Source organism: Diceros bicornis, chromosome 26, assembly GCF_020826845.1.
Source record: "Diceros bicornis minor isolate mBicDic1 chromosome 26, mDicBic1.mat.cur, whole genome shotgun sequence".
In the NCBI taxonomy this organism is placed as follows: domain Eukaryota; kingdom Metazoa; phylum Chordata; class Mammalia; order Perissodactyla; family Rhinocerotidae; genus Diceros; species Diceros bicornis.
Genome location: NC_080765.1, coordinates 6340991 through 6363467, shown reverse-complemented (window position 1 = coordinate 6363467; position 22477 = coordinate 6340991). Strand labels below are relative to the sequence as shown.

General features: G+C 39.3%; 1 protein-coding gene across 3 annotated transcripts in view; it reads left to right on the top strand.

The window, feature by feature from the left end:
• Positions 1–1463: 1463 nt before the first annotated feature.
• LOC131422935 (cytochrome P450 3A12) overlaps positions 1464–22477 on the top strand; it is a 38124-nt gene continuing 17110 nt past the window's right edge. Inside the window, exons 1-8 of one of the 3 annotated variants that reach the window (XM_058570559.1) lie at positions 1464–1534; positions 5186–5278; position 6956; positions 7156–7208; positions 7784–7883; positions 19719–19832; positions 20095–20183; positions 21492–21640. In XM_058570559.1, the coding sequence (XP_058426542.1) occupies positions 1464–1534; positions 5186–5278; position 6956; positions 7156–7208; positions 7784–7883; positions 19719–19832; positions 20095–20183; positions 21492–21640 (670 nt within the window). Of the gene's footprint in view, positions 1535–5185; positions 5279–5538; positions 5540–6955; positions 6957–7148; positions 7209–7783; positions 7884–19718; positions 19833–20094; positions 20184–21491; positions 21641–22477 lie in introns of all 3 variants that reach the window. The other 2 variants (XM_058570560.1, XM_058570558.1) reach the window with 2 other exon arrangements.

Sequence of the window (22477 nt, the reverse complement as noted above, 5' to 3'; positions counted from 1 at the left end):
CAGAACATGGGTCAGAGTGATGACAATGAGCTGGTATAGCTTCCAGATGGCCAGTGCTCAGATTTCTCCCATTAAGAATGTGGCAGGGGGCTCACAGGTGACAATGGCTGCTATTACAAGCCTCCTTTTTACCAGCTCCACACCACCCAGTATAAAATCCCCTACTCATCAAAAAGCAGGAAGCCATCTGCTCTGACCCCTTTGCACCAGAGAAAAAGATCATGTCATATTTTTGGAGTCTGGGTGCTATGTGTGCTGCCCACAGAGACATCAGCCATATTGTTGGTGGCTAAGCTAGTTGGGGTCTACTTGGGCATCCAGGCTGCTATTCTCTTCTTTGCTCCCTTCACACCTATTGTCATTGGACATTGATCTTTCTAGAGAGATGGAGCCACTCGTTGGTCAAGGATCTGTCTAACTGGCTGTCTACTGCAGGACCCTTGGATTGGCTGGAAAGGAAGCAGCCTGAATTGATACCGCTTGGTGCAGCCATCACCATACCATTCATGTCTGGCCTCTCCTTCAGGGGCCCTCTTGTCAACAGAACCGTAATGTATCAGCCTGAACATGCAGCAACGGTGGCCGAGGTGCATCTAGGCCCTCTTGTATTAGTAATCCAAGAAGATGGTGGGGTCATCAATAAGCCACAGCGAAAGGACATGCAGGGGGCCCAGCAATCTCACATCAACCAACTTAACTCCAACAACCTTTAGGGATGTCCTTAGCTTGGGACTAGGGACATAACAATGACTAATTCCCTGACTATGCCCTTGAGAAGCTCTCAATCTGGTAAGAAAACTAGGTGTGGAAACCAACAATGGTGCTGGAGTGTGGAGAGGGCAATAATAGAATTGTGCTTGTGGTGGGGCGGGGATGTTTCCTAGAGGAGGAAGTGGTTGTATCTGTTCAAGGAGGTTGGTGCGGAAGGACACTAAGGGAGGGGTTTCTGTCTGAGCAGAGTTTTGAAGGATGAGTAGGAGCCTTCTAAGGGGCACACAGGAATTTCTTGGTATGGGAAATTGCATGGGTAAAGATCAGTAGACCTAGTATGTTTGAAGGATTTCAAGTATTTTGGAATGCAGCAAGCCATGGAGTCAAGGGCAGGTTAGAAATTGAAGGCCGGTGGCTTTACTTGAATTTCTGTAATATTTGGAATTACTGATAACACTGATTGAGCTGTTTATTGATTTCCCACAGAATATGAACTCAAAGGACATCAAACTGGGAGTACCCATGATGATTTGCCAAGTATCAGGCAGGGATGGCACCTGCAGGTGTAGCACAGGTGGCCCTTCTATTGGCTGCAGCTGCAGCACCGCCCCCTTTCCCAGAACATAAACCATCCAGCCTCACTGAATCTCCACTGGGCTAGAAGGGAATCTCTGTACCCACAGGCCTGCAAACAGTAGCACAGACTGCTGAAAAGAAAACTCGGAGGAGACAATCTCGGAAGAAAAGTGGCCATGGACCTGATCCCAAGCTTTTCCACAGAAACCTGGGTTCTCCTGGCTATCAGCCTGGTGCTCCTCTATCTGTGAGTAACTGTCCAGGCTCGTGTCCTCTGTAACCATACACTTGGGGAGGTACTCAGGGTCCCCTTTCCCTTACCTGTTTTGAAGATTAAGCTAGTTAATGAAGGAGAAGTTGTTTAATTGTTGGGTGCTACAGTCACTTGGGGAGTTATTATTGATCTGACCCAGATCTATTGAAGGAGTAACCCCCCCCCCCCACTCACAATTTCTGTAGCTAGTGGAGTTTAGAGACATTATTTGCTCCTGGGAATAATCTTCTGGTTGACTACCACTTTGGACCTTGACTAATGAAGCAGAATTCAGCAGCGACAGGTTAAAAACAAATGGCCTCTGGGCAGTGGGATCCTCATCTCTTCCCAAGGTCTAGGGATCCTGGAGGCAGGAGGAAGTGGCTTTGGATTTTGTTTCATTATCTTTGCCTTCTGGGTCCTGTATCTGCTGCAAGAGAGGCATAGAAGGACTGGATCCCGTGTCACTTGAGTATTTCCTGCTTCTCTCCCTCCCACCTACTGGCGTCATTTATACAAAGCACCTGGTGTACCCAGACTTTGCAGGTGGGCTGGAGATTGCTCCTCCTCTCTCCTCAGACTCAGCTCTTCTATTTTCTGTGCCCCTCTCCTGGGAATCCCCTTCTAAGACTCAATTCCCACATCCTGTAATATGCAGAACTATTTACCTCTTAATGACAAATCTTTAGAGCAGAGGAGACCCGGTAGAAATCTTGAAATTGTATTATTTTCTTTCACCTTTTACTTCCAGTCTCTGGGAGGGTTAGCATCAGTATAGAGATTTCTTTTCCCTCAATATGAAATCTGCTAGCAGCCTGCAAAGGCACGAGCCCCATAAGCCAATTTGGATTTTAAATATTTTTTTCCCTTTAAGTTACAGTGCAGGAGGATAAATCAAAACCATCCAGCAGAGGAATTCCTCTCAATGGTGGGATCCTGGTATGGAGTAGGTTGACAGAAGAGATGTTTTTGACATGTGGGTAGGGAAGGGCCTCCATGTCACATTTGACCTCAGTCTCAATTTCACATTCTGAGAGTAGGAAATCATGAACACAGATGTGAACATAGGAAATATAAATCTGGTTTTAATTCATTGAAATTAATGTTAGGAATTCTAGGTATAGTAGCAACATATTTTCTGACTGATGACATTTTAAAATTAATTGATGTGGTTTAATTCCACTCTATTTAATACTAGATTATTTACTGAGATAAGACTGTTTCCAGCATGTACTTTCTGAAGGATAAAAGAAGGCTGTTGGTTCAGGATTTGTGACTACAAAAGTGCATAAATAACCTCACCCTTCTGGAAAAAAGTCAAGAATATGAATCTAGGGTGCAAATATATACTTCTATGATATAATTGCATATATATTTTAAAATATACATGTCCATCAGGTTCTTCTAATCTCTCAGTGCAGGTGAGTAACTGAGACTGTGAGCCAGTGATGGTATGAGAGGCATCCAGGTAGGAGTTAGGATGGAGTGGAAGAATATTTCTTATCCTTCAGAGCAGAGATGCTCCTCTGTCCTGGTCCCACAGGAGGTCCCTCACAGGGCAGTAGGGTTAGCATCTCATCTGCTTGAAACCTGGACAGGGACACCATCTAAGTCACTCTGTGTGTGGTCTGTCTGGCAGTAGGACTGTAACTAGATACTGCCGCCACTGGACAAACAACACTGTAGCCTTAGAGACGCTGATGCAGCCAAGAGTCTGTTGCTGTAGAGTAGACAATGCCCTCCTTATGTCAATACAATGTAAACATAATAAAAATGTTTGGCCTTATTCTTAGCCCCTTCATTTGTACCAAAAGCAGCATTACTGTACCAAAAACAGGGAAGCTGGAAATAAACTGAGGAACTCACCCCACCCACCCTCTGCCTTGGTTTGGAAGCATGCGCGTTTAGACACTAGACCATATCTTTCCTTGGGATCACTGTTGCTGACATTCACTCAATTGCTTGGCCTCACTTGAGAGTTCATGTAGCACATCGAAAGTTCAGAAGCAGAAATTGGTTTAATTGAATTGCATGGTTGTGATGGCAAAGGAAGGAACTAGGTGGAACTAACCGAGGCCACCCCTGGTTCTGGCAGCCAGTGCTCATGCTTCCATCAACTGCACTGGAGGAAGGATCCATATGCCCAGCTGGGCCTGGCCAAGGTGCCTCTGCTGGGTACTTCAAACATACATCCTTTCATGTAAATTTTTTGGATTTATTTTATCACATATTATAAGATTTTCTGGATTTATACAGAGTATTTGGAACCTGTACTGCCTTAAAGTCTAACTTCCAAAGAAGAAGAGACAAGGTCTTAATTGAACTCTCTAGAACATTTTATGGTTACTCATTATGTTTCATAACACATCTTTTGCTATCAACAGGAAAGTATCTGAACTTTAGAAGGCTGCCTATATTTTAGCTGAAAGCACTTGTAAGGCATGTTGAACTATTTATACATAACGTACTTTTCAGCCATACTTTCCTAATTTGCCTCCACAGTTAGCCTTGTAAGCCTAGCAACTTCATGGTTAAAATTGTTGCTGGCAGCGTCTTCCCTAAGCCTCTCTTCTCCCTCCATTCTGCCACCTCTCAGTAAAAAGAGTGAGTGAGAAGGCTTGCAAGGATCCAGAATCCCCAGTTGTGGGATTCCACACATGACACATGAAAGATGAGTTACTGGCAGACCTCCCATAGGGCGCACCAGCCTTAATGGGTTCTTGAGACAGTTGATGCACCGAGGCAGTGAAGTAACTGCTTTGTGAGGGACCATCTTGAAAAAGAAGAGCATTCCTGGCATTGTGCTTAGCAGGTGAGTGTCAAGGTTGGAGGACCAGAGCCCATGAGGGGAAGAATTATCTGCAAGTGGATTCTTTAGTCATTGGTTCCTTTATACAGTATCATTCAGGGAGCATATGGGCCAATCACCCTACTCTTCAGCTCAAGTCAACCAAATTGCCTAACGACAGAGACTTGGGTGTAGCTTAAAGACACTTACATTTCTCTGAGGCCAATGGAAGCTTGAACATGGTTGTCATTCTATAGAGATAAAAAAAACTGGCTGCCCCAAGGCCTCTCTATGAAGATAGATTTAAGAAGGACCAGATCCTAAAATGGAGTCAAGGCATAGAGGGAAGCAAAAGCATAAAAGCCTCTGAGAAAACTGTAAGAACAAAGTCATGGTAGGCTTTCAGTAACTCTCTTTTATTGAGTGGACACAGTTATGCCAAATCTCATTGGAGCAGAAAAAGAAATTTTTTCCCTTTCTACCTAGAATGAAAATCTCAAGATCATGGGAGAGTCGACTTACTAAATATACACTAGTGAATTCCCTGGAAGAATTCCAGCCTGAATCTCTCATGAGCACTTAAGTTTGGAAACATTTATCAAGTCTTCACTCTAGGATTGGGACCACAGAGACTTCAGCTGCTTTTATCTACTCATCTTTACTTTGTGTGGTCTCGCAGTGGAGGTGGGAAAGGAGATGATGAGTGAATGTAATTATTGCTGTTGGAGTTGCTGTTATTATTTATCATCTACATGTTACCTCCCTCACTTGACTGTTCCAGTTCTGAAACAGGGACTGGCCAGCCCCAGCACCTACTCCACAATCCCTGCAACCTGGCTTTCTCTTTCACTTTATAGATATGGGACCTATTCACATGGACTTTTTAAGAAGCTGGGAATTCCTGGGCCGACACCTCTGCCATTTTTTGGAACAGTTCTGGGCTACCTTAAGTTGAGTATTTTATAAGCTCCTTCTTTTGCTTCTTATGGTTGCAAATCCCAGATTAGTTTTATAGTAAAAATATCCCTTCTCAGGAGGAAGTTCTGAGGTTTCACACTTCAAGAAATGGTGTCACAGGCCCCACCCAGCACATGGCTAGGTTTACTCCAGGGATCTATTTTCAGCTGTTATGAAACTCAGGTTTTGCCTCAGTTGGACAGCCCAGCTCTCTGGCTGATTCAGCCCAGGACTTGGTGTTCCAACTTGTGAGCGTTGTGAAGAGGATTTTCTTTCTTCCAGGTGCAGATTCCCAGGAAGGCATAATTGTGCTGAATATTAGGAGAAAAGAATAAAGAGAATTTCCAGGATTAGCTCATTAAGCTGTGTATACTAAAGTCAGACTTTACTGTTCATAGCATAAGCTCTGCATAGCATTATTTTCTTCTTCTTCTTCTTTCTCCCATGTAGCTTTGAAATTGCAGGCTATTACGCAGCACCAGTATACACTGTTGGGTAATTTGCTCATACTTGAATTCTCTCAAGATCTGCTAAACTCCTGCCGTTGTATTGATGGCTGTAACTCACCTTTTGCTACCTGTGACGTCTTTTGAGATTTGACAAATGGAATAAGAGCTTTCTTCTTTACTTCACTGCCTTCTCAGGAGGCTCCCTACGGCTGCATCTGAGCAGAGAGCGGGTATACTGAGAAAAGATGACAGTTGTCTATGGACTTCAGATAGACTTCGAGTTTTTGTTTTTGTTTTTGTTTTTTTAAGGCAGAATCGCTTATAAAAAATCCCTAGAAGGGAGATGATTTGACAAAATTATTAAAAACTTAATGTAACTGAACAGAATGTGGTAGGTCACACAAGGACTGTAGGTTTTGGCAGAGCCTTTGTGGTTAATCCAGCTCCGATCCCTCTCCCAGGGCCTGGCCACTGCATAGAAGGTTACAACCTCAGGTCCAGAAGGCCAGTAGGGAGAGCCTTGTGTGCAGGCTGCTCTTTGCCTCAGATTTCATTTTCCGCAGATCTGAGGCTTATTTCTCAGGTCCCAGTTCTTCCAACTGAGGCCTTCAGGGCCTAAATACTGCCTAAGAAATTTTGGTCTTTTTTGTCCTCTGAAAAAGCAATGATTTCCTTTCCATCTTTCCCAGATCAGCTCCTTAGTAGATTCCCCCCAAGATCTATATTCCTGGGAATTTCTTTTATATTGTCAAAACATCACAACTGAAACTTAGTGATGGGAAGATTGTTTTTAAGTTACGGAAGCAAAAACTCAGAGCAAGTGTTTTAATCTGCTTTGTCCTATGTGGACTAGTGGCTTCTCCCCATCCTTTCCATGTTGAGCTGGAAAACTGGAAGGCAAGTCTACTTTGTCATTCATTCATTCATTCATTCACTCACTCACTTTTTTGCTCAAGAAACATGCCTTAGACTTATTTAAATCTGCTAGATCAAAAAGGTCACTGGTGTCTTAAACTTCCTAATTCTCCTGGAATTCTAGAGAGAACTCATGAGATAAATGAAAAGGATGCTTAACTAGGAGATCAAAGATTGTGCAGGCCACTCTTGCTTTCCCTCAACTTCAGTTTTCTCATGAAAACACTTTAGAAAGAGAGGGAGTTACTGAGTATTCATGACATGCGTAAGTCATTTAGTATCTACAATACCCGGAGAAAATTCTAGAGTGATTTTAAATGCTCCATTTCAAATATCTCCTCTGTTTTCTTTCCTTAACCCTTAACATGTCTCTGAATAAGAGCTTCCCTCTAACTGCCGGTGAAAGATAGTAAGCCAAATTTCATGGCATTTGAGTCATTTCTGTCCCAATTAGAGGTAGATTTCAATACATTTAGATTAATAATTGAATTTGTTTCTCCTTGCAGGGTTTTTGGGATTTTGACAAGAAATGTTTTAAAAAGTATGGAAATATGTGGGGGTGAGTATTCTGGAAACTTTCATTGGATAGACTTGTTGTTATGATGATGTCTTCATTGCATGGAAGACAATCTCAGTCCAGAGCCTCTTTTAGAAATTTTGGAAACAGGGAATGAAATTATTCAGATCCTACTATCACTTTTTGAGCATTCCAAATCTGTCTCCATTTGTAGACACATTTTTATATATTTGTGATCAGTATGTCTACAGTTTTCATCTCATATTATGTCATATTTTGATAGATCACCAAAACTATAATTTTTCATGACTGAGTGGGTGGACTTTCCTTAATTAATTATTGTTTTTCTCTTAGGTAATTTACTTATCTTAAATTATTTACTAACCCAACTTTCTTTTTATAATGAAATATTTTAAACAGAAACAATTATGGAGAATGATATAGGAAATACCCATGTGCAAACCACCTAGACTTAACAAATGTTCTATTGTTATTTCCAGCCATGATCTCTAGGAGTATGGATTATGTAACGTCAGGATGAAAGTCTGGACTTCCAAGCATGGCTCCAGCTGTAGAATCTGGCTTGTTAAATTTAATCAATTCTGTTTCCCTAACAGGTTTTATGATGGCCCACAGCCTGTATTGGCTATCACAGATCCAGACATGATCAAAACAGTACTGGTGAAAGAATGTTATTCTGTCTTCACAAACCGGCGGGTAGGCATCCATTTTTTAAAATTATTTTATTGAGATCATAATTATAACATTGTATAAATTTCAGGTGTATGTTATTATATTTCAGTTTCTGTGTAGACTGCATCACGTTCACCACCACTAGTCTAGTTTCTATCCATCACCATACAAATGTGTCCCTTTATCTCTTTCACCATCTCTCCACCCCCTTCTCCTCTGGTAGTCACTAATCTGTTCTCCATCTATGTGTTTGTTTATCTTCCACATATGAGTGAAATCATACAGTATTCGTCTTTCTCTGCGTGACTTCTTTCAGTCAGCATAATATCCTCAAGGTCCATCCATGTTGTTGTAAATGAGATGATTTTGTCTTCTATATGGCTGTGTAGTATTCTACTGTGTGTATATATACACATCTTCTTTATCCATTCATCCATTGATGGGCACTTGGATTGCTTCCACTTCTTGGCTATAGTGAATAGTGCTGCAATGAACATAGAGGTGCATAAATTTCTTTGAATTGTTGATTTCATGTTCTTCGAATAAATACCTAGTAGGATGAGAGAAGGATCATATGGTATTTCTATTTTTAATTTTTTGAGATATCTCTGTAATGTTTTCCATAGTGGCTGCACCACTTTGCATTCCAACCAGCAGTGTATGAGGGTTCCCTTTTCTCCACATCCTTTCCAGCACTTGTTATTTCTTGTCTTGTTAATTATAGTGATTCTGATGGTGTGAGGTGATATCTCATTGTAGTTTTGAACTGCATTTTCCTAATAATTAGTGATGCTGAACATCTTTTCATGTGCCTGTTGGCCATCTGTATATTTTCTTTGGGAAAATGTCCATATCATCTGTCCATTTTGGATCGAGTTTTTTGTTTTCTTGGTGTTGAGTTGTAGGAGTTCTTTACATATATTGGAAATTAACCCCTTGTTGGATATATGTTTTGCAAATATTTTCTCCTGGTTGATAGATTGTCTTTTCATTTATTGATTGCTCACTTTGCTGTGCAGAAGAATTTTAATCTGATGTAGTCCCATTTGTTAACTTTTCCTTTTGTTTCCCTTGCCTGAGTAGACATGGTATTCAAAAAAATACTGCTAAGACCTATGTCAAAGAGTGTACTGCCTATATTTTCTTTTAAGAGTTTTATGGTTTCAGGTCTTACCTTGAAGTCTTTAATCCACTTTGAGTTAATTTTATGTATGGTTTAAGATAATGGTCTACTTTCATTCTTTTCATGTGGTTGTCCAGTTTGCCCAACACCATTTATTGAAGAGACTTTCCTTCTCCATTGTAGATTCTTGGCTCCTTTGTCAAAGATTAGCCATACATAGATGTGTGGGTTTATTTCTGGTCTCTCAATTCTGTTCCATTGATCTGTGTGTCTGTTTTTGTGCCAGTACCACACTGTTTTGATTACTATAGCTTCGTGGTGTAATTTGAATTCAGAGAGTGTGATACCTCCAGGTTTTTTTCTTTTTCTCAGGATTCCTTTGGCTATTCAGGGTCTTTTGTTGTTCCATATAAATTTTAGGACTCTTTGTTCTATTTCTGTGAAAAATGTCATTGAGACCTTGATAGGGATTGCATTGAATCTGTAGATTGCTCTAGGTAATATGGACATTTTAACCATGTTTATTCTTCCAATCCATGAGCATGAAATATCTTTCCATTTCTTTATGTCATCTTCGATTTCTTTCGATAATATCTTATAGTGTTCAGTGTATAGGTCTTTCAGCTCCTTGGTTAAATTTATTCCTAGGTATTTTATTCTTTTTGTTGTGATTGTAAATAGTATTGAATTCTTGACTTCTCTTTCTGCTAATTCGTTATTAGTGTATAGAAACAGAACTGATTTTTGTACGTTGATTTTGTACCCTGCAACTTTACTGTATTTGTTGAGTATTTCTAACAGTTTTTTGGTAGATTCTTTAGGGTTTCCTATATTTAAAATCTTGTCATCCTCAAATAGTGAGAATTTTACTTCTTCCTTTCCAATTTTGATCACTTTTATTTCTTATTCTTGCCTAATTGCTCTAGCTAAAACTTCCAGTACTATATTGAATAACAGTGGTGTGAATGAGCATCCTTGTCTTGTTCCTGTTCTCAGAGGAATGGCTTTCAGTCTTTCACCATCGAGTATGACATTGGCTGTGGGTTTGTAATATATGACCTTTATTATGTTGAGGTACTTTCTTTCTATAACTATTTTACTGAGAGTTTTTGTCATAAATGGATGTTGGGTCTTGTCAAATGCTTTCTCTGCATCTATTGAGATGAACATGTGATTTTTATTCTCCAATTGTTAATGTGATGTATCATATGGATTGATTTGCAGATGTTGAATCATCCCTGCATCCCTGGAATAAATCCCACTTGATTGTGGTGTATGATCCTTTTAATGTATTGTTGTATTTGATTTGCTAATATTCTGTTGATGATTTTTGCATCTATGTTCATCAGTGATATTGTCCTGTAATTTTCCTTATTTGTGTTGTCCTTGTCTGGTTTTCATATTAGGGTAATGTTGGCCTCATAAATTGAATTAGGAAGTGTCTCATCCTCTTCAATTTTTCAGAATAATTTGAGAAGGATAGGAATTAAATTTTCTTTCAATTTTTTGTAGAATTCACCAGAGAAGCCGTCTGGTCCTGGACTTTTATTTTTCAGGAGGTTTTTGATTACTGTTTCAATCTTTTTACTTGTGATTGGCCTATTCACTTCTTTATTTTATCTGGATTCAGTCTGGGGAGGTTGTATGATTCTAAGAGTTTATCCATTTCTTCTAGGTTATCCACTTTTTTGGCAACTAGCTTTTCATAGTATTCTCTTATGATCCTTTGCATTTCTGTGGTATCTGTTGTAATTTCTCCTCTTTCATTTCTGTTTTTATTTATTTGCATCTTCTCTATTTTATTCTTACTGAGTCTAGCTAAGGGTTTGTCAATTTTGTTTATCCCTCAAAGAACCAGCTCTTAATTTCATTGATCCTTTCTATTGCTTTTTTCATCTCAATTTCTTTTATTTCTGCCTGATTTTTATTATTTCTTTCTTTCCATTGGTTTTGAGCTTTATTTGTTAGTCTTTTTCTAGTTCTTTTAGATACAGTGTTAGCTTGCTTATTTGAGATTTTCCTTGTTGCTTGAGGTAGCCTGTATTGCTATAAACTTCCCTCTTAGTATGGCTTTTGCTGTATCTCATAAGTTTTGGTATGTTTTGTGTTCATTTTCATTTATCTCCAGGTATTTTTTGATTTCTCCTCTGATTTCTTCATTGATCGAATAGTAGCGTGTTGTTTAGTCTCCACATATTAGTGACTTTTCCAGCTTTTTCTTGTAGTTGATTTCTAGTTTCATAACATTGTGGTCAGAAAAGACACTTGATAGAATTTCAAATTTTCTCAATTTATTGAGGTTTGCTTTGTTTCCCAACATATAGTCTGTCTTTGAGAATTTTCCATGTGCACTTGGGAAGAATGTGTATTCTGCTATTTTTGGATGGAATCTTCTATATATATGAAGTCCGTCTTGTCTAGTATTTCATTTAAGGACACTGTTTCCTTGTTAACTTTCTGTCTTGATGATCTATCCATTCATGTAAATAGGGTGGTAAGTTCCCCTACTGTTATTTTGTTGTTGTCAATTTCTCCCTTTAGGTCTTTTGATAGTTGCTTTATATACTTTTATGCTCCTGTGTTAGGTGTAAATATATTAGTAAGTATTATGTTATCTTGGTGGAATGTCCCTTTTATCATTATATAATGGCTATCTTTATCTCTTATTATCTTTTATATCTTGAAATCTGCTTTGTCTGATATAAGTATGGCTACGTGTGCTTTCTGTTGGTTGCCATTTGCTGGAAGTATCATCTTTCCTTCTGTTACTCTGAGCCTATGTTTGTCTTTAGAGCTGAGACATATTTCCTGGAGGCAGCATATTTTGGGGTCTTGTTTGTTAATCCATCCAGCCAGTCAGTGTCTTTTGATTGGTGAATTAAATCCATTTACATTTAGAATATTGATATAAAAGGGGGCTTAAGAGTGCGAGTTTATCTTTTGTTTTCTGGTCATTCTAAATTTCCAGTTTCTTTTTCCTTGTATTTCTGTCTACCATTTCATTTTGGTGGTGTTCTGTGATTGTTTTCTCAGTTTACCACTTATTTATGATTTTGTACTCTCCTCTGATTTTTTGTTTTGTGGTTACAATGATGTTTGTATAAAAGATCTTATGGATTACCTAGTCCTTTTTCTGATAGCCTATTATCTCCATTAGCCTATGCACGTTCCACCCATTTCCTTTCCACCCCTTCTATGTTTTTGTTGTCACAAATTATTCTCTTTGTATTGTGAGTTTGTGACCAAATTGACGTGTTTGTAGTTAACTTTGATGCTTTCTTTCCCTTTAGCCTTTATGTTATAATTAAGTTATAACTAACCTATTCTGATATAGAGCTGCACTTTTCTGATGTTTTCTGTCCTTGCTCAAAGCTTTGTAAACCTTTGCCTTTTTGTTTCACGTAGGAAGGCACCTTTCAACACTTCTTGTAAGGCAGGTATAAGGGTGATGAACTCCTTCAGCTTTTGTTTTTCTGGGAAAGCCTTTATTTATCTGTCATATCTGAAGAATCATTTTCCTAGATAGAGTATTCTTGGCTGATAGTTTTTGTCTTTCAGTATTTTGAATATATCATTCTACTCCTAGCCTGTAGGATTTCTGCTGATAAATCTGCTGAATGCCTATTGGGGGTTCCTTTGAAGGTTATTTTCTTCTCTCTTTCTTTGTCATTGATTTTTGACAATTTTAATATTGTATGCCTTGGAATGAATCATTTTGCCTTGATGTAATCAGGAGTTCTATTGGCTTCCTGTACTTGCATGTCTAGTTCCCTCCCTAGGTTTGGAAAGTTGTCAGCTATTATTTCTTTGAGTAAGCTCTCTGCTCCTTTCTGCTTTTCTTCTCTCTCTGGAATATCTATAATCTTTATGTTACTTTTCCTAATTGAGCTGGATATTTATCAAAGAATTTCTTCATTTTTAAAAGATCTTATTTCTCTCTCCTCCTCCACTGGAGTCAATTCTGGGTTTCTATCTTCAAGCTCACTAATTCTCTCCTCCACAAGAGCTTCTTTAGTATTAATGCTTTCTACATTATTTTTTATCTCATTAATTGTCTTCTTCATATCCAGAATTTCTGTTTTCTTTTTGTTTTAGAGCTTCAATTTCTTTTTTGAAGTATTCCTTCTATTCATTAATTTTATTCCTGAGCTTATTGAACTGTATTTCTGAGTTTTCTTGTAACTTGTTGAGTTTCTTTATGACAGCTATTTTGAATTCTGTCAGTTAGATTGTAATTTTCTGTGACTTCAAGTTTGGTTTCTGAGCGTTGTCATTTTCCTTCTGTTCTGCCATGTTAATGTAGTTCTTCATGTTGTTTGATGAATTGATTCTCTGCCAGCATATTTGTAGTCTAATCACCTTTTCTAACTTGGCTTTGGTGACTTTGGTTCTGAGCTGCTTCTGATTGTATTTGAGAACCTGCACGTTCCTCCCTCCACTGCCTCTGCTAGAGGCATCGTCAGTGCCCTCCTAGTACTGCTTGTGCCTCTGGGGTTGCTGGTGCCTTGCTGCTTATGATGTTACTACAGTCTCAGGTGATGCCACTGGGGTCACCAGGCTGTGAGCACTTATGCTGCTTCTGGGGTTGCCTGGATCTCATATTCCTCTACTGGCTGTCCGTGGGCTTAGGTGCTGCTGTCCTGTTCACCAGCTTCACTGCTATTCCCAGGTTTTCTGGTGGTGCTGCTTGCATCATGCCAGGAGTGCTGGGTTTTCAGGCATCGCTGCATCTGGTAGGGGCTTGGGGACCCAGAGACTTGTATGCAGCCCCCACTGCTTGTGGAGCTGGTATTGGGCGAGCCACCAGTGGGAGCTATTTCACCAGTTCTCCTGTGTTTCCTGATGCTTTTGGTCACAGTTTCCACCTGCCACCACTGGGCAGAGTCAGGGACTATTTTTTCTGCTCCTGCCCCATCTGCTCCAAGTTGTCCAGATTGGGCTGCTGTTGCTGTCCACTGGCTGTTGTGTGGGCTGGACCGCTGCCTCTGCTGCCACTCCATGGGTGGTCACATGGACTGCCACCCCTGCTCTGCAGGCAGTCGTGCATGGTCTGGGCCTCCTCACCTCCAGTCACTGTCAACGCAGGCCACCGTGTAAGGATCTGTGCCCTGAATCACTTCTACCAGAGGAGGGGGAAAGGGCTGCTCCCCTAGTTTCACTGCTTCCTGGGGTTCCAGTGCACCCACTTTCAGATGTATAGCTGCATGGATAACTTAGGTGACCTGTTGTGCCCTGTAGGGAATACCGTTTTGGTCAATTGATTTCTGTTTAACTTACAGGGGAGAGAAAGAGGGGAAAACTCATTCTGCCATGATGGTGATAGCACTTGGCCATCCATTATTTTTAAATTTTAAATTTTATTTATTTATTAAATTTTTATTTAAATAATTATAGATTCACAGGAAATTGCCACAAAAAAATTACAAGGAGGTGCCATGTCATGTGCCCTTCATCCTGTTTCCCCCAGTGGTAATATCTTGCATAACTATAGTACAGTATCAATGCAGGAAATTGACATTGGTACTACCCATATAGCTGTTTCAGATTTCATCTGTTTTGTGTGCACTCATTTACATGTGTGTGTGTGTCTGTCTGGAAATTTATCATATGTGTAGATTTGTGTAACTACCACCAGAATCAGGATTCAGAACTCTTCCATCACCACAAGTGTCCCTCTTACTATTCTTTTATCACCATGGTCTGTAGCTTGTCTTTTCCTCTTATCAGGTTCTTCAGCAGAGGAAATATTTTTTTTTATTTGAATGAGGTCAATTTATCAATTTTTCCTTTTATGTGTTGTGCCTTTGGTGTCGTTTTAAAATTCTTCACCTAGCATTAGGTCCCAAAAGGTTTCTCCTATTTTTTTTCTAAACAATATATAGTTTTAGGTTTTACATTTAAGTCCATGATCCATTTTGTGCTAATTTTTGTATAAGGTTTTGTCTGAGGTGTGAGGTTTAGGTCAAGGTTTTTTTTTTTTTTTTTTTTTTTTTTGGCCTTTGGATGTCTAATTGCTCCAGTACCATTTGTGGAAAAGCAATCTTTCCTCAGCTGAATAGCTTTTGCATCATTGTCAAAAATCAGTTTTGCCTAGGGCTGGCTAGTGGTAGAGTGGTTGGGTTCACACACTCTACTTCAGTGGCTTGGGGTTTGTGGATTTGCATCCCCAGTGTAGACATATACAATGCTCATCAAGCCATGCTGTGGAGGCATCCCACATACAAAATAGAGGAAGATTGGCACAGATGTTATCTTAGGGACAATCTTCCTCAAGCGAAAAAGAGGAAGATTGGCAATGGGTGTTAGCTCAGGGCCAATCTTCTGCATTAAAAAAAAGAAGAAAAAATCAGTTGGGTCTATTTGTGTAGGTCTAATTCTCATTCTCTATTCTGTTCATAGAGCTATGTATCTATCCCTCCACCAGCACCACTCAATCTTGATTATTGTGTCTATAGAGTAAGTCTTACCATCTCGTAGAGTGATCCCTCCCACTTTCTCTTTTGGATTGTTTTAGCTATTCTAGGTCTTCTGTCTTTACATACAAATTTAGAATAAAAATTGCTATTTTCATAATATCTGTAAATCAATTTGGGAAAAATCTATATCTTTACTAGGTCAAGACACAAACAGTATGTCTATCCATTTATTTAGGTTTTCTTTGATTCCTTTCACCAACATTTTGTAGTTTTCAGCATAGAGATCCTATATATGTTTTGTTAAATTTACCCTAAAGTATTTCATTTCCTTCGACGTGATTGTAAATGGTATTGTGTCTTTAATGTGTTTTCACTTGTTCATTGTTATTATATAGAAATGTGGTTGATTTTTGTGTGTTTATTTTGTATCCTACAACCTTGCTGAGCTCATTTATTAGTTCTAGAGGTTTTTACTTTTTATGTTCCCTGATATTTTCTACATTGGCAAGTACATCACTTGAAAATTGGAACACTTCTGTTTTTTTCCTTTCCAGTTTGTATGCCTTTTATTTATTTTTCTTGTCATACAGCACTAGCTAGGACTTCCAGTATGATGCTGAATAAGAATGATAAGAGTAACATTTTTGCCATGTTTTTGATCTTAGGGGGAAGCATTTAGTATTTCACCATCTTTAAATTTTTATTTATTTATTTTGGACAAATAAAAATGTATATATTTAAGGTGTATGATGTGATGTTTTGATATATGAATACATTGTGAAATGATTATCACAAATGAATTAACATATTCATCACCTCCTATACTTACCTTTTCTTGTGTGTGTGGTAAGAACATTGAAGATCTAATCTCTTAGCAATTTCAAATATACAATACAGTATTATTCACTGTAGTCACTGTGTGGTAGATTAGGTCTCCAGAGCTTATTCATCTTAAAACTGGAAGTTTGTACCCTTAATCAATATCTCCCTTTCCCTTCTCTCTAGATTCTGATAACCACTGTTCTACTCTCTGTGGCTATCAGTTTGACTTTTCTTTTTTAGATTCCACATATGAGTGACATCATGTGACAGTTCTCCTTCTCTGACTTAATTTTCTTAGCATATTGTCCTCCAAGTGACTCCATTTTGTCACAAATGGAAGTGTTTCTTTCTTTTTGCAGGCTGAATAATATTCAATTTTGTATATATACACCATATTTTCTTTATCCATTCATCTGTCCATTACATTGAAAGTAATTATTGATAGAAAGGACTTACTATTACCATTTTGTTATTCTGGTTGTTTCATAGATCCCTTGCTCCTTCTTTCTCTCTTCTTCCTGTCTTCCTTTGTGATTTGATGCATTTCTATAGTGGTGTGCTGTGATTCCTTTCTCTGTGTCTTTCCTGTATCTACTATAGGTTTTGGCTTTGTGGTTACCATGAGGCTCCAATAAAAAACCTTGTAGATATGACAGTCTATTTTAAGCTGACAACAATTTAACTTTGTTTTCACTCAAAAACTGAATGCTTTTACTCCCCTGCCATTTTATGCTTTTGATGTCACAATTACATCTTTTTATATCATGTATCTAGTTACAAATTACTTTAGCTATAGTTATCTTCAATTCTTTTGTCTTTTAACCTTTAAACTAGAATTGTAAGTGATTTGCACACCATCATTACAATATTACTGTATTCTGAATTTGACTATATAGTCATATTTATGAGTGAGTTTTATACTTTCATAAGATTTCATGTTATTAGTTAGTGTCCTTTCTTTTCAGCTTGAAGAACTGCTTTTAGCATTTCTTGTAAGGAAGGTCTAGTGGTGATGAACTTTTTCTGCTTTTGTTTGTCTGGAAATGTCTTTATGTCTGCCTTATTTCTGAAGGATCACTTTTCAGGTAAAGTATTCTTGGTTGGTAGTTTTTTCTTTCAGCACTCTGAATATATCATTTCAACGTTCCTGGGCTTCAAGGTTTCCCCTGAGAAATCCACTAATAGCTTCATGAGGGTTCTCTTGTAGCTCTCATTGCATTCTTTAGATCATTCTTTGTATTCTTCAGCTTTAAAATTTCTTTTTGGTTCTTTTTTATGTTTTATATCTCTTTGTTGAATTTCTCTTTTCTTTTTGTAACTTTTTTTCTGACTTTGTTAAATTGTTTATGTGTGTTCTGATGTAGCTCTCTGTGCTTCTTTAGAAGATTTGTTTCAAATTCTTTGTCGGGCAATTCGTGGATCTCCATTTCTTTGAAGTCTATTACTGGAAGTTTATTGTTTTCTTTGGTGTTGTCATGTTTCCCTGATCCTTGGTGATCCTTGTAGTCCTGCAGTGGTGTCTGTGCATTTGAAGAAGCATTCACCTCTATGAGACTTTATGAACTAACTTCAGTAAGGAAAGACCTTTGCTTGTGGGTTGGGGCACACTGTAGTGTGCTGTGGCCCTCAGTCTAGCGGTGCTGGGTACCAAGTGTGGGGGTGTGTTGTGGCTCTATATGCAGGGGGGCATGCTTGGCTCAGGCAGATGGGGTTCACAACATCACCAACTGCACGATCCTTGGCAGCAAGAGCTGTGGATGGTCCACAGTGGCTGCAAGGGCTGTTGAGGTTTTAGCAGCACCTCCAGGTCAAGTGGCAAGGGACCAAGGCAGGTATAAGTGGTGGCCAGAGTGGTTAGTATGCACACGCTCAGCTTTGGGGGCTGAGTACAAGCACATGCACTGCAGTGGGGGCTGGTGACTGGAGTTGAGGCTGGCAGTGTGCAGGTGTGCAGCTGCAAGGTTTAGCTGTGGGCACATGCAGCAGTGCAGTCCACTGACAGGAGTTAGGGCTGGCTCCAGGCACCTGAGCAGCTGCAGGGGCTTGAGCTGTTGGTATGAACATGCCCAGGCATAGAGTCTAGCTCTGACTGCTGGTTTGGGTCCTGGGGATCAGAGAGTCTGTCTGGGGTAGAGTGGGGCAGAGTAGGACTCAAATAGCTGGAGTCTGTGAATGTAAAACCTGTGAGGCTATCAGCAGGAAAATCTGTAGGGCGTCAGCAGAGTCCACGCTGGCTGTTGGTTCCTCAGTAGCAAAGGCTTCTGGGGTCTTCTGCAGATCAGGCCACAAATAACCACAGTCACTCCCACCCATGGCTGATACTGTTAGTCCTTGCCCTTCTTCTTTCTTCCTAGCTGTCTCAAGTAAAGTCAGCTATGCCAGTCTCTGGTTAGGGTGAAACCAAAGTGGGTCATTTGTGCAGGGCCCTGAAATGCTAGGGAAACTGGTCACTTGCCCTGCTATGCTATTCCCAGCAGGTAGAAGTCTCTCAGGCTGGGAGTTCCCTCTTGGTGCTGAGCAGTGCTGGCCTGGGGGATGGGATGATGCAGAGATCATAAAACTATGCTCCCTACCCATTTAGTGTACTTATTCTCATTTTTCTGCTCTTCTGTGTTGGTGAAGCTTGTTACCTGTTTTCATGCATCAATAGCTGTTTAATTGTTATTTTTTGTGGGGCAACAGAGACTAGAGTCTTCTATTCAGCTATCATCATAACTTTAATGTTAGTTGTAGGTTTTTTTGTAGATGCTGTTTATGAAGTTGAGGAAGTTTCTCCCTCTTCCTAGCTTTTGAGTTTTTATCATGAGTGGGTGTTGGAGATATCCATTTTATGACAAAATATAGTTTTGGAAGATGAAAAAAAGTCACAATTATGTTGGCATGATAGGTCTTTCCCAAGCTGAGAAATAGAATTATCTCTTTCTTTTCCTTTCTATCCTTTTAGAAAAAATGTAACCGAAAAGGATTTCCATGTGATGGTACTATTTCTTCAGAATAGCAAATAAGTTACTAATCTTGAAATATTAACTACTTTTTTTCGAAAATCACCATTTCAAGACATCCTTTTCTTTTGAGTTTCTCATGCTGTAGATATAGCTAAAGACAGAACTATTCTGAGGCCAAATACAGTTTTCCAAGGCTGTCTGGCTATCTGTCACCAATCCCTTTCTACCCTGTGCAGCCTTGCAGGGTGTACTAGGTCTTATTCCTGTCTATTTCCCTGGAAGAACAGTTTTCCCACCATGTGGATCATTTGCACTTAAAAGGAGATTGGAATATAAAGGCTGGAAATTACATCTGATAGCTGGATGTCTCCTAAACCTTCACAGAAACCTAGACATTGGGGGTGAATATTGAGCATCTAGCATGGGGTCGGCTACTTAGTGGAAAGTCACTAAATAATTTTTGAAGAATTGATGCCCATTTAATAAATTTTCCACAAGTGTTGAGAGCTCTGAAACTTATGTAGGGCAAAACGTCTTTTGCTTTTGAGTCTAGTCTCTTGGTCCAATGGGATTTATGAAGAATGCCATCTCTATGTCTGAGGATGAACAATGGAAGAGAATACGAATGTTGCTGTCTCCAACCTTTACCAGTGGAAAGCTAAAGGAGGTAAGAAATTAAGAAGAGTTTTAATTAGAAACTTAAGACTGCATCTGGGATCAGGTAGAAGATAACATCATAGTCCTTTTCCAAGTGGTATTTTTCTGAAATTGAGCTTCCTCAAAGTGGTGTTTTATCTTTATATCCTAGAAAAGACATTATAAGATTCATTATAAAATGTCACTTACTGCTCCATGCTTGTACAAGCCAGGTGCTTGTAGGACTCAAGTCTCTGCATTTAACTTTGGGTGGTGGTGTATTTTGTATCTAGATGTTCCCCATCATTGGCCGATATGGAGATGTGTTGGTGAGGAACCTGAGAAAGGAAGCAGAGAAAGGCAAGCCTGTCACTTTGAAAGAGTAAGTAGGAGTGCACTGCTGGGTTTCTGAGCTCTGTCACAAAACCCTCCAGCTGCCTGCCACAGAGCCAAAATTCCTGCTGTTGAGTTATTCTAGTGACCAAACAGATGTAGATGTTTTGTGCTACAACTCCATTGGACCACCCAAGGAGCGCAGGGCGGCCAGGGGAGAACAGGTCTTCTCCTGTGTACATGATCCAGAATTAATTTATGTGCTTAATTGTCACCTTGGATACTATGGAAGACAAAAATAAGAGTGTATTGTATAGTGATGGTACTCATAGAGGGTATGGAATGGTGAGAGGGGAAGGCATTTGGTACATATTGGTGGGCAGTGGGTGGGGCAGGAAAATTACACTGTGGAACTTAGAACGACTTAAACTCCTTCCTGATTTTGCTGAAGATATCAGCAAAATACTAAATGTTAAATATTACCACCACTTCTCCTTCCTTCAGTCTCAAAGAGAGAAGGCCCCGTACAGACTGTGGGTAGGGTGATCATATCACCTATTGTCTAAACTGGGATATTTTTTAATTATGCAAGAACAACAGGTGTAAACTAGCATTGTCCTGGGAAAACTGAGAATGCATGATCACTTAGCTATGACATACCCTAAATTGACTTTGGTGTGATATATTATCATTCTTTTTTTAACTAGGAACACCCTTAGTTCTTACATTTGTAGAAATGAGTCTACCCTCAGGGCAACCTCAGTTCACTGGAGTTGAGGAGGAGTGGGTCTTTCAGGAGCCCCAGCAGGGGTGCAGAGAAGGAGAGAAGACATTCCTGGCAACTCAGAACAGGGTGCTGCTGTTCTGTAATATTCCAAAGAGGAATCAGCTCTCAGCATAGATACTATGGTGAGGCAAAAGCCAGGTCAGTGTCACCTTTCTTGACTCCTTTCGGAAGAGTTCATTATTCTACCCTCCATCCTGCTCAAACACTGTGGTTATATATCTACTATTGCCCTTACTCAAGACATAGTACCATAATTTGCCTGATTATCAGTCTCTTTCAATCTGTGACTGTACTCCTTCTGCTCAGAAGTGGGCCTATCTTGCATTAGTGTCCCCATCACCTGTAGCACAGGGCCAGCTTAGTCATTGTTACCTGATAAACAGCTCATCAGTGAGTGTAATGGTTGTATTGACTCTTTAGATGATCCAGCAGAAGATTTTGATGGTGTATGGCTCTTTATCTGTCTTGCCTGGGCATATGAATTTACATGCACTTCTTGCTGCATGTGTTGTATAAGAATAGTAAAGAGGTGCCAATTTTAATCTTCCATGTCTTCTTTTCTCTACTCAGCATCTTTGGGGCCTATAGCATGGATGTGATTACTAGCACATCATTTGGAGTGAACATCGATTCCCTCAACAACCCACAAGATCCCTTTGTGGAAAATACCAAGAAGCTCTTAAAATTTGATTTCCTCGATCCATTCTTTCTCTCAATAAGTATGTGGACTACTGTTTTTCTTTTCCTTCCTTCCTTCTTCTTCTCTCTCTCTCTTTCATCTTTCCTTCCCTCTCTCCTTTCTGTCTATCTGTAACAGCTTTATTGAGATATAATTCACATGCTATATATTTCACCCATTTAAAATGTACAATTCAATTGTTTTTACAACCTAAGTATCCATCCACAGATGAATCGATAAAGAAATGTGATATATATATACACACACACACACTAGAATATTGTTCAGCCATAAAAAGGAAGGAAATTCTGCCATTGTGACAACATGGATGGACCTTGAGGGCATTATGCTAAGTGAAATAAGTCAGACAGAGAAAGACATACTGTATGATCTCACTTATATGTGGAATCTAAAAACAACAGCAAACACATAGAGACAGTAGATCATGTTTGTGGTTGGAGGGTAGAGGTGCATTAGTGTCCCCATCAGACCCTGCAGATGGGGGATTTTGAGGAAGGTGGTCAAAAGGTACAAACTTTCAGTTATAAGATAAATAATGACTGGGGATGTAATTTACGACATGTTGACTATAGCTGTCTCTGCTGTATGGTACAATTGTAACTTGCTAAGAGAGTTGATCCTAAAAGTTCTCACCACGAGGTAATTTTTCTTTTTGTAACTATATGAGGTAATGGATGTTAATGAAACTTATTGTGGTAATGTTTTCACAATTTATACATGTCAAGTCATTATACTGCACACATTAGACATATAGTACTGTGTGTTAATTATAATTCAATTAAGCTGAAAAAAACATTTTTATTACATTCAAAGATATGTGTAACCATCACTATAGTCAACTGTTAGAACATTTTTG